At 39.2% G+C, this 16286-nt stretch overlaps 1 protein-coding gene across 1 annotated transcript in view; it reads right to left on the reverse strand.

The window, feature by feature from the left end:
• LOC114645301 (Golgi-specific brefeldin A-resistance guanine nucleotide exchange factor 1-like) overlaps window positions 1-7261 on the reverse strand; it is a 243866-nt gene extending 236605 nt beyond the window's left edge. The window contains 1 exon segment of the mRNA XM_051922496.1: window positions 7166-7261. Within this exon segment, the coding sequence (XP_051778456.1) occupies window positions 7166-7261 (96 nt within the window).
• Window positions 7262-16286: the final 9025 nt, after the last annotated feature.

Raw genomic sequence — 16286 nt, forward strand, 5'->3', positions numbered from 1 at the left:
TTGGAGGATCTACATGCATACTAACGTCATACCCAGGACGGAACAATTGCAGGTTAAGGGCCATGCTCAAGGGCCCAAAAATGTAGAACTTGCAAGAAAGTTAAGAAAACTTTGGGGTGGATAAATAAGGAGCTGTATAAGGCATATACGTCTAATAATTCCTGAATAGCCACATGGCATATGGGAGCAATGGTTAAAAATGATTATTAGGAAGGCTAACAGGAAGATGGAGAAATACTGCAGAAAAGGCAAAAATGGATTCTTTTAATATTAGGAATAAAAGTTTAGTCAAGGAGGAGGTGAAGTGTACTAGGAACAGTAAAGGTGAACTAGAATATAGTGAAGTAGAAAATGCTTTAAACTTGCATTTTATTGAAGTTTATAAGTGAGAAAAAAAAGTCAACCTCTGAAAATTAATAGGGACTACGAAGAAGGTACTTGGTGACTTGAAACATTGTAGAGGAAGAAGTACTGCTTGGATTAAATAGGAGGCTGAAATATAACAAACCAGCAAGACCAGGTAACACTATCTTCCTTAAGCACTAAAGGAGAAGTGAGTGCATGAATAAACCTTGCGCACTTATTTTTTCGAAAATCTCAGCACGCAGAGGAAATTCCTAAAGACTTCAGGCATGCAAATATTATCCCACTGTATAAAGAGGGATATTGAGATGATTCAAGTAATAAGAGGCCAATAATCTTCTCCTTTAATGGGAAGCACATCTTTAGACACGCTCCGAAGACTATGCTGAATCAGGAAGAGCATCTGTAGACGTGCTTAATAAAAAGATTTTTCCCTCCTCAGGGAATGAGTCTATGGATGCAATTCCTTCAGATCTGTGCTCTGTATGGTTCTGCCTTCTAGTGAGATTTTTTTTTTTTTTTTTTTTAAAAACTGTGGTCATAGTGGAAGAGGTACAGACGTCTTTTACTTAGGTGAAAAGTTTCATGGAAGTTTTGAGACCAAAGAACCCATTATGGTACTTTTTCTTTCACTTACCCTCAGTCACATTACTAAGGGAAAAGGATCTAGTTTTGGAATTTACTTTTACTGGACGAATGTCTCTTTCAGCAGTGTTCCTTCACAGTTTTTATTGTGTGCAAAATTCAAGCTTGTTTTGAACATCAGAAATTTCTTTGATTACCACTCTTATTTTGCAAGTGGTAATTCAACCAGCAGTTTTGCCTATGTTTTGGTGTTTAAATTTATTTTTTTGAGATTTGTTTCTTCTATGTAGCAATTAGCCATTATTTGGTATTCCTACTGCATAGTTTCCGCCTCTTGAAATTTCTCAGCTTGCATGTTTATGTTTTTGCCACTTTCATAGAACTTCCATCAGTGTATAGTCCTTTGAAGCACATAAGAGAAGTACACATCAGGTGATATTAATTTGTGGAAAAATATATGCAAACAAGCTAATAGAATCCATTTATTCCATTTTTAGAAGTGACATATGCATAATGTCATTAACAAAATATGGGACATATTTGTCCCTATATGCGCCAAGGTCATGCTTCCAGTTATTACTTGTTATGAAAATCAGCAAAACAGTTTCTGTCAGATGTATAACATAAATGAACATCACACACTATACATACATTGTCAGTTCTGTTTTCAATTTTTTTTTGTGCACAGTAATAACATATTTTGCGTTTTTCTGTCTTTTTCATGGCATGTTCTGGCTTGCAAGGGTTTGTTGCCATTTGTGTACGCCTTTGTGTTTGGATATTTGTCAGAATACTTCTCTGTCTGCAGGAGAAATCAGATATCAGTGAACGTGCCAATGCTGCCCGAAATTCAATCTGCTTCATCGGAGTGTCATGGAAATGGTATATTTCATTGATCTTCAGGTAAATTATATATGCATTATTCACAGAAATGTCAACCAAATCAAAGAAGATGCGAAGGTAATATTTTATTCTGGCTTTCCTGTCAGCTTCATATGTCACCTTTGTCTGGGCCATAAGATCAACACCACCCATATGTTGATTATATTTCTGAATTACCAAAGGGCAACGGACATCTACTTTATTAGCTGATCCTGCTACTCGTCTCTTCACACTGATAGTAGGAATTGGCAAAATGAAGTTGCTCAACATCACAACACTTCTGCTGTCCTTCCATTTCACACAGGCAATGCCACGACTGGAAGCAGCAGAAATGTCCCCTCTTTTCATGTTTTTATCAATTGGCAGGCAGTTCGGCATATTTCTCCGATTCGCACGAACCGTTCCACAAGCTCGTATGTCCTTTTCTGCAAGGATGTACTGCAAATTCGGAGAGTTGAAGAAATTATCAAAAAATACTTGGCATCCTGTTCTGGGTAATGATTCAGTAAGGTGCAAGATTACTGACTCTCCCAAATTATGTTCCACATGCTGTGCTTTCTTGCCAAGATACGGTTCAAATTGATATAAATATCCAGTACGAGCATCACATCTGCACCACATTTTGAAGCCCCATTTTATTGGTTTGCCTTTTACATATTGGCGCATAATATTGTGGCCTTTGAATTTGATCATATGTTCATCTATGGACTGTTCCTCACTTATGCTGAGTATGTCCTGAAAGGCTGCATTGAAATGAACAATAAGTGGGCGCACTTTCCATGCTCGATCATCAGGATCATGCCAACCATTGTTATCAATAAAATGCAGAGCTGCTCAAACAGCCTCGAATCGCTGCAAAGGCATAACTTGAGCAATATATGGCACCGCCATGTCGGGTTGTGTGGACCAGTAGGACCGTAATGATGGCAGAACATGGTAACTCATGACCAAATTCATACCAATAAATGCCTTCATCTCGGCAGGTTCAATGGAGAAAGTGTTTCCTTTCTGTTGCATATACCGGATACTTTCTGGAACCAGTATTTCTTCGACAAGCTTGTCAAATTGCACAGCTGCTTGAAATATATGCAGGGGTGCTGGCATTGCATCCAAAGTTTCTGAAACTGAGATTTTGTCCATGTTAACTTGTCCATAAGCCTGTGGTTTCTTGTCATCTCTGAACAGAAAAGGTCTATAAGACTTGCACCATGTGAAAGTTATAGGTGGACGTTCTTCAGGCGCAGCACCTGTAGCAGATGACGGAGGGGAGTTATTTGTGTCTGGCATTGTTTCAACAGCTGACCTCATCCGCTTTGGACGGTGACCAGAAGGACCAGGAACAGCAGGTTCTGGAGAACTGCGGAAGCATTGTCACTTCCCGAATTTTTGTCATTCACTGGTAGTTCAATAATTACATCTGTTCCAATCTCATCAGCATCACCTTCCAAAAATTCTTGATCTTCTGTATCAAGTACCAAGTTAGTCTCATCCCCGCTGTCATCAGCATTCAAATATTGGATAATTTCGTCATCATCAATGTGGAAGTGTCGTGCCATAATGGAATCTGAAGTAGAATGAGTGAATCACACCGGTATATCTAATAGACACATGCAGCACATTGGGACAAATGTGTCCCTTCAAGAATATCATGTAATGTTATATGTATTTACACATATTTTGCAACTTTACATTGATTTTTAGCATCTACACAAATGAATTCATAAATCTGACTGAAAAAAGATTAGAAGTAAATTTTATATTTTAAAAAAACTCACCTGAAATATCTAGCACGGCACACCCGAAAAACGAGCACTGTTTATTCGTCACGAAATGGTGGCTTGAAGCACGTGGACAATATAAAGGACCTTTTGTAGTGGTCTGACCCCTGTTGGATCCATTACAAAACATTTTGCATCATTGTGTGTGTAAATAAACTACAGGCATGCATTTTAATATGTGGGACATATTTGTCCCGTATGCTTCAAAGGGATAGTTTATAATTTTTTAGTACTTTGCCTGAGTTACGCCTAAAATGGCTAAGAGACTGCCTACTCTGCCTGAAGATGTCATAAATAAAATGTTGGAGCTTAGTCAAGAAGATGAAAGCACAAGTGAAAGCAGCTCAGAATATTCAAATGTGTCGGTGGGAACGACTGCCGATACTAGTGGGACAGCTGCAGGGTTTCCTCGCAGAATACAAAAACTTCAGGAAATTTCCAAGAGCGAAATGGAAAGTGAAATGGAGGAAGAAGAAGATGATGATGATGAAGGCAATATTGTACAGTCACATTCCAGCGTGTGGATTGAAAGAGGAACTCATAGTCCTAGATTCCCAGCTAGATTTGAGGCTGGTACAAAAGGAGACCTAGTTGACAAATATTAGTCTGATGAAATTTTTGAGCATTTCATTGACAGTGAGATTTGTAACTACATAGCACAGCAAACAAATTTGTACGCACAGCAAAAAAGTAATGAAAAAACACTGCAAAAGAAAATGAAAAGGAGAAGTCGTGATAAAGACTGAGTTGATACCAACAGGGAAGAAATAAAGTTGTTTTCTGGAATGATGCTTTTGCAGGGCATTATACATAAGCCCACTCTAACCAGTTATTTTTCCTGCAACCATCTTTTATGAAATAATGAGTAAGAATTTGTTTTTTCTCCTCTTGAGATTTTTGCATTTTGCAGATAATGAAACATATTGTGACACTGGCCAAAGATGTATAAAATCAAACCTGCATTCGAAAATATTCTGGAAGATTACTGTACATTCCAGAGGGAGATCTTTTGATCGATGAAAGTTTAGTGCTATGGACATGCCGTCTATGGTGTAAGGTATACATTCCGAAAAAAAGAACACATTTTGGGATGGAATCCTATAAGCTCTGTGAGGTAAAAAGTGTATATGTGTGGAATATGATGATATACACAGGAAAAGATACAGAACTTGCAAATGATGTAGGAGGGGTTGATGTAATTTTACAAAATCGTTGCAGATTGTGCTAACATTTGTGGAGAAGCTACTGAATCAGGGTTATCTGTTAGGATTAGACAATTACTACAGCTGTCCCTAGCTGTATGAATTTTTGAATTTGATGGAAACTGCAACAGTAGGAATAGCAAGATCAAAATGAAAGGACCTGCTAAAATCTGTGATGACAAAAAAATTGAAATTGGGAAAAGTTTCCGCTGCATTCAGACATGTTGATTGCTTTGAAGTGGAAGGATAAGAGATGTTTGTTTGTATGCTGAGCAGCATCCACGATGCTAGCATGAAGACAGTGCAAGACAGGAAAGGGAATGCAAAAGAGAAACCTCTCACCATTGTTGAGGACAATGACTCCATGAAAGGAGTTGATCTTTCGGATCTGTACATGTTAACGTACTGTACGGCAAGGAAGAGAATGAAAAAACTACTATTAGAACTTTTTCCGACACCTTCTTGACTTGTGTTTTCAACTCGTATATAATCTATAGGAAGCATGGAGGAAAAGACAATCATCTAAAGTTCAGTTTAGATCTAGTTTACCAGTTGTTCAATAAATACAGGAAACACAGGAAGCAAGGGGAACTTTTTCAGAATTTGGTGATGTTTCTCAGGGTTCAGGTCTGGGGCCACAGCACAGAAATTATCAAAACAGTAATCAACAAGCTAGTTAAGTTTGCAGATGATATAAAATTACGTGGAAGGTTAGATAATGTAGAATCAGCTAAATTGTTAAAGAGAAGGACTTTGATAGCACAAAGGCTTGGGCATAACCGTGGCAGATGAAATTTGATTTGAGCAATAAAGTCCCCCATCTAAAGTTGTTTTTTTTATTACTATTAAAAAGATGTAAATAAAAACTATTGTTTGCTTTAGAGAGTCTATAACACACTCCTAATAGGGAGGCCCAATCCCTAATGCTGTTTAGTTTAATCCAAATATTCTTGCCAAGCTGTGGTTCATCATCTAACTGAAGAAGCCTTGCATTTAAATTCTGTTTTGCATAAATGGCAACCCCAACCCTATCGTTTTAGCTTTGCCCATCTTTCGTACATAATGTGCGCCCATCTGTATTATTTGAGCAGGTTTCTGTTAATTGCAATATGAACGTTATGTGAGGCAATATATAATTCCAACTAATTTATTCTTAATACTCCCAGCATTAAAGAAAAGCAACTGTTACTGTACTTCAACAGGTTTGTTTTTGTCTTAAGTCATAGGGGCAAGTGTGTGTATGCACAAGGATTGAGGACCAATAAGCACTCAGCTGGAAGTACAATGCATATAGTGTAGCTATAAGGAATGCTGGCATTTTGGACCTCTCAAAAAGTATCATACCTGTATCTTGTATTGTACGTACCACAGCAGATAAAAAATAGAAAAAAAGGAGGAGATTAAGGCTGAACTCACCACACCTCATAAGCATTTGTATAGAACAAGCTTTAGCAGGCAGCACATTATTGGCCTGTCAAGAAAAGGGGCAAGCTTGCAATACTTTGGAAATGACACTTTACACAACTTTATGGTGACTTTTAGACATTTATCATGACCTGGAACTTCTAGTCATGTAGACTAACCTCTTCAAGCAACAACAATTGCGGTCATCAAGTCTGACATTATGTAACGTACCATTGTCTTTTGTGGCAGCTCAGGCTAAAAACCACCTTCTTCCTTGCCAAAGATGAAGTGGCAAACACTGAACTTATATGGTTTGATAAGGTTTTTGAAGAGAGTGTAGTGTCTACTAAAGGTAAGGAATGCACATACTGTACATCTTATATTTCATCAGTATAGGACAAACTGAGGTACAGTTTATAATTGTAAGAAAACTGATGGATATGTCAATGCAACTGTATCCAGACATGTTACAGGGCTAATTCTGGAAAATTTCTTAGACATAGGCAAGTTCAAATTACTGTATGCGAGCTATGAGAACAGAACAATAAAGTCAGTGTTTTACATAAATTCTGAGGTAAAGGATTAGACAGGACACAACATTTCATTAAATGTTGCTTCATTAAGTGTAATGAATGAGTTATTTACTAAATGTAAAAATAAATATATCAATTCAAGCATTAATTAGACTATGGTTATTACATCCATAATATTCTCAATCATTATGTTAAATTACAATGCTTATAAAAAAAAATTTGTCAGTACAATAAATTGAGTATTCAAAAGTATAATGGAGGAACTTTGTCTAATGAGCAATAATGATACAATATGAATAACTTTCCTCTTTTCAGAAAAGCACCTTGTTTAGTTATCTTTAATTGGCTGTCACATTTAACTTATGTAGTACCTATCCCACCAAAGAAATCTACTCATCTACAAGTGAACTGTTCTTACCAAGGGAGTGTGGGTGTTCCACCTTGATTTTTTTTTAATTGCTCCAACAACAACTGAGATTTCACCCAGAACTATAGTTATATTCTTGTCCATCATGCCTAGAGAGGGGAAAAAAAAAAGTGTCACTGACAATGAAATCTACAATATTTATGAAATACATTACATAAGTCCTGATAAGAAAAATGATTCAAGCCCAACTCATTTATAGAATTGTCAAATTCTGCAAACAGTGTAAATAACTAATCATTGTAGACAAGGGGTGTGCCACTCAAAGCCTGTGGGTCTGACCCAGCCTTAAACCATTTTAAAACTTCCTGCTTTGTTCATATATCAAACAAAAAACAACAAACCCTTTAATACATGCTTCACAGAAGGATCCTATAGATTACATTTATATCTGGCATTAAAATGTATTTTCAATGTGTGTTTATCTGAACAGCACAGCACACTGGGGCTGCTAAAATATAGTTAGAATTGAAACTGGGTGTTTATAATGTAAATGCCATATGGGATGGACAGGCATTCCGACCAGGAGAGGGGAAATTTCTTGGCCTGGACGGGAGGCCCCAGGTGGATGGACGGACACCCTAGCCAAGAGAAAAGGTTCGTAGCCCAGAATGGAAGCCTCAGGTGGATGGACAAGCATCCCGACTAGATGTACTTATAATATCTTCTCTGGCCGGGATAAAAGGGAAGGACTGGGAACTGCTGCCCCTAAGGACTGTTTACTCCCCCAGAAAACTACATGGCAGCAGCCCTGGATCTCAATGTCCATTCAGACACAGGCAGGGAATGCCATGAATTGTAGTCTTGTAGCACAGCCCTGCTGCGGTCCACTGGTGCAATAAGAGGGTACTGCGGGAAGTTATACTTCCTACTATTTTGGACTTCTGTATGACTCAGAAGTGCTTTCAACAGGAGAAGCCTTGGCTACGGAAGAACTTCTGGGTCCTCAATAAATGGGGGCGCACTGCCATGTCTGTGACTGCTGCCACTGCCCTATACAATTCCGCTGTTTTTTTCCTTAACTTGATTGTTTATTGGGAACATACTAATGCATTTTAATTTTCCTCTCATTTTACAAGTGACTACAATATTATTTCTGACCAACTCCAAATGTTGTCTGTGTGCTCCATCACCATTAGGTTTAAACCTGATTGCAATGGATGTTAAAGTACGTGCATAAACAGATTTAGCTTTAGCTACAAATTTTCCCGTTTCCAGAATGCCAGTCTCGCCTAACCTTAACCTTATGCACAGATGTAATTTTTCCACTCAGTTTTAGACCATGTTGGCTACATAAAGTGTTGAAAGAAACAACAATAATGAAAATTACTGTATTTAAATAAAAGCTGAGTGAACTATGGATGTTAAAATCAAAGAAATTTTATAAATTTCTTTTATACAGAAACTTAATCATGTAAACATTTACGCAGAAATTTTAACATCAAGCAACTTAAAACTGGCAGATTCAATATCTTATTCATGGCGCTTTCTGCTAAGCATCAGAGGATAACAGGGACTGCACCTCTATAATGCATGTTAGCATGACACTACATTGCCACAATTTATCCCTTGTTTTATGCTAATCCATATTACTAACCGAGAATGCTAAACCGGATGGACACAGGGACATCCGGCCATGGGCCGTAGCCGCAAAAAGACGTACTGCGCAGGCGCACCAAGAAATGAGGCTCCGCGAGAGGCGGACGCGACCACAGAAAAAAGGAGTCAAACGCAGGCGACGCACAGCGCTTCACAAAACCCATTGCACACGAAACTAGCACACAAAAAAAAGAAGCCGCTCGCGCCCACCTGCAAGACACCCCCCCCCCCCCCCATAGGCACCGGACGGAACACACACAAAGAGGACAATTCAACAAGCCCCTGGGACACAAAAAAAAGAACCCAAAACCACCCCACCCACCCTACAAGCAACGGACGGGACACACACAAAGAGGAGGATTCAACAAGCCCCTGGCACACAAAAAGAAAGAAGAAGCTCGCGCACCACCAATCCCCCCCCCTCCCGCTCAGACACCGAAAAAGCACACGGCGCCGCACGAATCACAATGCACACGAAACGGGACCCACACAAACAGGAGGATTTAACAAGCTCCTAACGCAACAAAAAAAAGAAGCCGTGACCGCCACGCCAGGCCCATTAGAGACGAGACATGGCACAAGAAACGTTCACAACAACGACAAATCAGACCCACAAACACAATAACATCAATAAGAAGTGACACCCAAAGCCCCATTTCTAAAGGAACCGTCCATATTAAACATACGTCATCTCAACACCTTCACACTAGGCAGCATAGGTGGATCTCCTTACAATAAAGCAATATTAACCGTTCAACTGCAGAAAAGGCTCCATATTAACAGTGAGTGCGATCCTCCTTATTACTTATCCATATTTCGCATGCTGAGGAACAAACAAGTCATGAATACACGCTCACGGGTACAAAACGATTCGGCTCGGATAACGGGACCAAACACACGAACCCGCATGAAAAAAAAAATACACAGCGGCTCATCTGCATTACATCCTACAATACTTCATTTGATTTTGCATCTACCGGAGTAAATATCATGTCACCAAAAGGCAATGACCCATACTGCTTTCGCGTATGTGGACAAATATTACATCGCATTGGAACAGTGCACCCTGAAACACATCAAGAACGCAAATATTCACAAATCACGTCGGCACCTACAAAGTTATTCTGAAACCGCGAAAGAAAAAATGTCTCGGCTCCAAAAACACATGTCACTCCTTATTCCAAATACCGGTCCCAATCACATAAACATCGGTATCCACTATGACAATTCACAGTAACAATGCACGTGACATCCGTCTTGCCACACTATTAATTATAGATGAATGTACAATGGCATCCAGTCACTTACTCAACACCATTGATAAACTTCTACAAACGTTGATGAATAAGAATATTCCCTTTGCGAGAAAGGTACTTTTATTAGGAGAAGATTTTAGACAATGCTTAACTATTACTCCACTTACAATCCGCTCAGCTATTGTTCAGCCCACCTTAAAATACGCGGACAATTGGCATTGCGTTGATGAAAAATAATATTCCCTTTGGAGTGAAGGTACTTTTATTAGGAGTAGATTTTAGACAGTGCTTAGCTATTGCTCCACATACCGTGCGCTCAGCTATTATTCAGTCCACCTTAAAATACGCGACAACGTCATATAAACAACAAGAGAGCGAACTACAATACATATACAGGCGCGAGACCTGATTGGTGATAATACGAAGAAACGAACAGTCCGCATAGTAACAGTGAGTTCGATCCTACTTATTACTTATCCATATTCCTCACGATAAAGATCAAACAAGTCATCAATTCACGATCACGGATACAAAACTAGACGGCTCGAGTAACGGGACCACAAACACGAACCCGCATCAAACAAAAAAATTCACCTCGGCGCGCTTCTAAAACCGCGGAACAAAAAATGTTACGTGAACAATTAGCTTGGCTTTCTAAAGATACACTTGGTACAAAACATGCGATTTCCAGATCACGAATATAACAATTGGTTATTACAACTAGAACATTATACCCTCACCAATACAGATGGACTTCACCCAGATATTATTACAATTCCTCAACCCAAAATCTGCGACGACTTACTTACAGAGATATTTGGAACAGCGGTCTCATTAGACAAAATGCCCCTTTTAACACAACGCACTATATTATGTCCAAAAAAAAACAGGGTTTATCCAATGGCACACGTTTAGTCGTCAACACCATGACACACAATGTTATTCAAGCAACAGTTCTTACAAGATCACATGCTAACAATACTGTTCTCTTTCCTAGAATTGACCTTACGAGTTCTGACCTAGAATTACCTTTTACATTGAAACGCAGACGGTTCCCCATTAACACTAGAATTACCAGAGCCTACGAAAAAACTCGTAAATCCGTCCCACCTTAAATAGCGTCTTAAAGCCGTTTGCACATCTCCGCCAGAGTCTTTTGTCATCTAAATGTGCTGATAAAAACAAGCTACTAGCAGCCAGCTATTCCATCCCCCCACCGACTTAGAATGAACTCCTAGCTCAGGGGTGGGCAGATTCAGTCCTGGAGGGCCGCAGTGGTTGCAGGTTTTAGTTCCAACCCAGTTGCTTAATTATAAACCAATCCTTGTCAATTATTTAATTGCATGGCTTGCTAGTGCTTTAACTCTGCCATGTCAGGTTATTCTCATATCCTAGATTTATTTTTCTTTCTAAGGATATCATCCAAATGATTTGAAGTCTAAAACAGATGAGTAATTCTCAGTGCTTCACTTTTTTCTCTTCACTTTCCTTCCAAGTATTTAATTAAACCAAATAGTGCATGATAAATACACACAGGTGTAAATGAAAACAAGCTAAATGGAGAAATGCTGGTCTCTTTTGTCATTTGCATGGTATTGCTAATTAGGAGCAATTAAAAACCAAGAATACAGCTGTTTAAGACTAAAATAAGCAATAAGGGTTCAAAATCTTAACGAGCGAGACAACTAAAGTGAAGCTGAAGTGTTACTTGAGCAATAAGGGCTTCTTATTAAGCAACTGGGTTGGAGCAAAAACCTGCAGCCACTGCGGCCCTCCAGGACTGAATCTGCCCACCCCTGTCCTAGCTCATGCCTTGCCTTGATTTGATTATTTGGGATTGAAGTGGAGTTTTACAGTGGAAATAATTCGAGCGTTATTTGGAATACACGCATTTCATGTGTGTTCCGTTTCTACAGTATAGTACTAGTCTGTGCAAACACATTTTTAAAACAGAAACGTTTTTCATATTCTAATAGTAAATGACAAAATGTAGGCATAAACTATATAACGTATGAAGCCTTTAGTCCATATATCAAAGAAACACTTTCACAAAAGGTACAAATAAGAGAACACGTGCGCTTTTCTTCAAAAGTATAACTGTATAAAGGTTAGCTTTTTTTTTTTTTTTTTGTTTAATTCACTTTTCATTCTCGCAGTAGATGCATACTAACGCCCCCCCCCCCCCAAAAGGGTTCTGACACATAAACGCTGGCGAAGCTGCCTTCCTTCGTATCTCACCGTCACTTGATTTTCTTTTTATTCAGTGTTATTGAGAGTTCCTGCCAGTCCCCACATGTTGCTGTATGCTGTTTCTTTTGTACTCCAGGACATGCAGAGGAGAGAATGATTTCACATTATTTATGCTGTTTTCACATAAAGACTGCAGTATACTCGTGACTGCACTCTCGTACCAATGCACTTTTTCCATCACCTTTTCCTGTAAGAAGCAATGTACTCACTTCTCTCTATGCTGTGGTTTCTATTACACACCTGACAGAGACGATATATGTGAAAACTTCATCGCACTAATGCAATCTTATTTGAAAACGAACAGCGTCAGATCAGGTGTGAAAATTTTATGTGAGATACGAAGAAGGCAGCTTCGCCAGCGTTTATGTGTCAGAACCCTTTTGGGGCGGGGGCGTTAGTATGCATCGACTGCGAGAATGAAAAGTGAATTAAACAAAAAAAAAAAAAAAAAAAAAAGCTAACCTTTACCAGTATGATAAGTTACACCGGCTGTTACAGACTGAAATGAAATTTATGTTGTTATTCTAAAATTGTAAGAATAAGAGCAGATCATTTCTCGAAGTGGAGCCGTGCGGGATCGAACTCGCCACCCTCTGGTCCCCAGTCAGGAGCCACCGCGACAGTTGTAGTAAGAGTGTCAATGTGGCATGCTAACGCGGCTTTTTTTTTTGTGCAGTTATATTTTTGAAGAAAAGCGCACGTGTTCTCTTATTTGTACCTTTTGTGAAAGTGTTTCTTTGATATATGGACTTCAGGCTTCATACGTTATATAGTTTATGCCTACATTTTGTCATTTACTATTAGAATATGAAAAACGTTTGTTTTAAAAATGTGTTTGCACAGACTAGTACTATACTGTAGAAACGGAACACACATGAAATGCGTGTATTCCAAATAACGCTCGAATTATTTCCACTGTAAAACTCCACTTCAATCCCAAATAATCAAATCAAGGCAAGGCATGAGCTAGGAGTTCATTCTAAGTCGGTGGGGGGATGGAATAGCTGGCTGCTAGTAGCTTGTTTTTATCAGCACATTTAGATGACAAAAGATGCAAACGGCTTTAAGACGCGATTTAAGGTGGGACGGATTTACGAGTTTTTTCGTAGGCTCTGGTAATTCTAGTGTTAAACCTGCATTTGCCATGACCATCAACAAATCACAAGGACAAACCATGGACAAGTTTGGCATCTACCTCTCTGAGCCCGTTTTTGGACATGGACAACTTTATGTTGCCTTCTCACGTGTTCGACGTTCATCTGACGTTAAAGTTAAAGTTATAAATGCTCCATGCCAAGGAAGACTCATTCAAGGACAGGACACCATCTTTACTACTAATGTTGTGTACAAAGAAATATTCCACTAAACCATTACTCTGTGCCAAACACTGTATTTTTGGCTTTCTATATGCATCATCCACACCTGCACACTATTCTATATCTAATTCATACATCTCACTCTTTGTCATGCCCCAACGCCAGGGGTTGGCGAGCGAAGCGAGCAGGGGGCGGAGCCCCCTAGTGTTCTTCTATTTGATACTGCATTCTTTTTTTCTCTTGGTCACTCACTGTGCACACCCAACCTGCCACCTGTTTGTTTCACATTATAGCAGACAAGTACCAACTGATAAAATAGGTTGATTCTGCCAACTTGTTTTCTTTTAGCCATTTCGCTCCAACATGTAAAGAGGGGAATACATTAAAACAGTTGACAGGGTGAACCGTCTTCTTCTTCATAACACTGTGTAATAACACTTCCGCTATATTAATTAATAATCTCCACTTCCTCTATATACTATTTTGATAATATTTCCACAACCTGTCTAGCAGCTCTGCTCTGAATTTTCTCTGGTATAATGTTCTTTTGGGAAATGGAGACCAAAAGTGAACAATCACTTTTTTTTTTTGCATCTTAGCCTGCCATTTTCTGTACTGAAATTAGATCCAAAGACATCAACATGCTGTGTTCCCTATAGGGCTGCAAAAACTAATCATCATAATCGATAATCAATTAAAAACAATTATTTTCATTGATTAGTTGATTACGTTATTAGGCCGAGTACGTTGTGCCACACAATTGTGTCACTACGGTTGACTTAGGGGAAATAATCAGATGTAGCCAAGGTTGTTACACTAAAAATAAACAGAAATCATTCATCTACAGCCATCAGGGAAAATTAGTGTTTCTTCCCAATGAAGAGGTGAATCTGTGACAATTAAAAGATTTGTTGTTTGGCGAAAGTGAAATCCACATACACGAGTGACAGATACGTGAAGTGGCTGGCTGGTAGCGCAGGCTGCGGGGTTGGCGAGCGAAGCAAGCAGGGGGCAAAGCCCCCTAGTTATTTATGAAAAAAAGCTATAATAGAATAACTGTTGTATCTCTTCACATTGTGTCATGTCTTTATTTGTTGCAGCATGTACTATCAGTATTGATAAGCACTGTCAGTATCCATACTGTTGTTGATAAAATCCTAATGATACCCATCCCTACCCTGAACTCTTACATCTTTTAGATTGATGCCCATCCTCCCGTGTTGGCACCTTATCAAATGCTTTCTGAAAGTCCAGATAAATATCATATGCTCCACTTTAATCATACCCCTTTGTTGCTTCTTCACAGAATTCCAGTATGTTAATAAAACATGACCCCTCTCTTCTGAACCCATGCTGACTGTTCAGTAAAATTCCTGCTCATGCCATGTGTTGCTCAATCTTATCTTTAATAATTACTTCTATATATTTTTTACTTTTACACTATTATTTGTTCCCCCTTGTACAGTTCTAAAACTGGCCTGTCCTAAACTCCCTGCCCATCCATACGCTAGTTTAAACAATCCTCGACTATCCTATTCATATGCCTCCCCTAAACATTGGTGCCACTCCTGTTCAGATGTAACCTGTCATGGCAGAACAAGTCCCATCTGTTCCAAAAGGTGGTCCAATGCCCCATAAACCAATACCATTCTGCCCTTCACCAAGATCTGATCCACTTGTTAAGCCTTGTAATCTCCTCAAGTCTGATCTGGACTGACTTACCTTGTCAATTCTGATTCTTAGCCTGGCAACTAACGCTTTAAATGTGGATCACAGAAATGACAGACTACCCTTATGTACTGTATGTCTTTTGTTCCAACATGAACAATGACAACTGGATCCACCCCTGCTCTGGCCAAGAGCCTATCCAACCTTCCAGGAAAGTCTTCCACCTGTGTACCTAGAAGGCAACACACTGTGCAAGACTCTGTGTCTCTGAAGCAAACCTGTGTTTCAATCCGCCCTAATGACTGAGTCTGCAACTATCACGGTCATATCAAGAAAAGTAAAAAAACTAATAATGATAATATGAAATAAATATGTCCACTGGTATGTGCTATAAATTTGTTTTATGTATGACGTTGCCAGTGAATTTGGAATTTCACTATCGACGCTGTGAACTTTCTTGAAAGACCGAGCAAAAAAAGAAGAAAAATCTTGGCTTGCAAAATGTATGTGAACTGCTGCATTTGAAGATGTCGAAAAAGCAGTTTTTATGTGGTTCAGTGATGCGCGTTCAAGAAACATTCCTATTAATGCGGCACTCATTCAAGGTAAATGTGAGGTTTGTAAACTCTCTTGGGACCTCCCCCAACTAGACGACACGCCGAAGAGCGCCCCGAAGTCCAAACTCCGTGTCTATGGAAGACTGTTTATCTGTTGCTGGGGCAACAGCCAGCTTAAAACTGTGCCGAGTCTCTCAGCCAAAGCAAACAGAAAAGATATCGATGGGTGATATGCAAGGAACATTGTAAATGCAGGTAACATGTAACTTGATCACTGATCTGCTGTGTCCGTGTATAGCAGAGTGGCAGATCACGCTGCAATAAATAAGTGTGTCGTTCCTGTTTCAAGCTGAATAAAGCTGGTTTTGCTAAAGTACTGAGACTCAACCTCGTGTTTTGGGGAGCAAGACAGGGACTTATAGCGCGACCCCGATCTTTTATGATTTGCTTCTGTGTTGCTTCACTGCAG

The sequence above is a fragment of the Erpetoichthys calabaricus genome, chromosome 2 (genome assembly GCF_900747795.2).
Source record: "Erpetoichthys calabaricus chromosome 2, fErpCal1.3, whole genome shotgun sequence".
NCBI classification, from domain to species: Eukaryota; Metazoa; Chordata; class Cladistia; order Polypteriformes; family Polypteridae; genus Erpetoichthys; species Erpetoichthys calabaricus.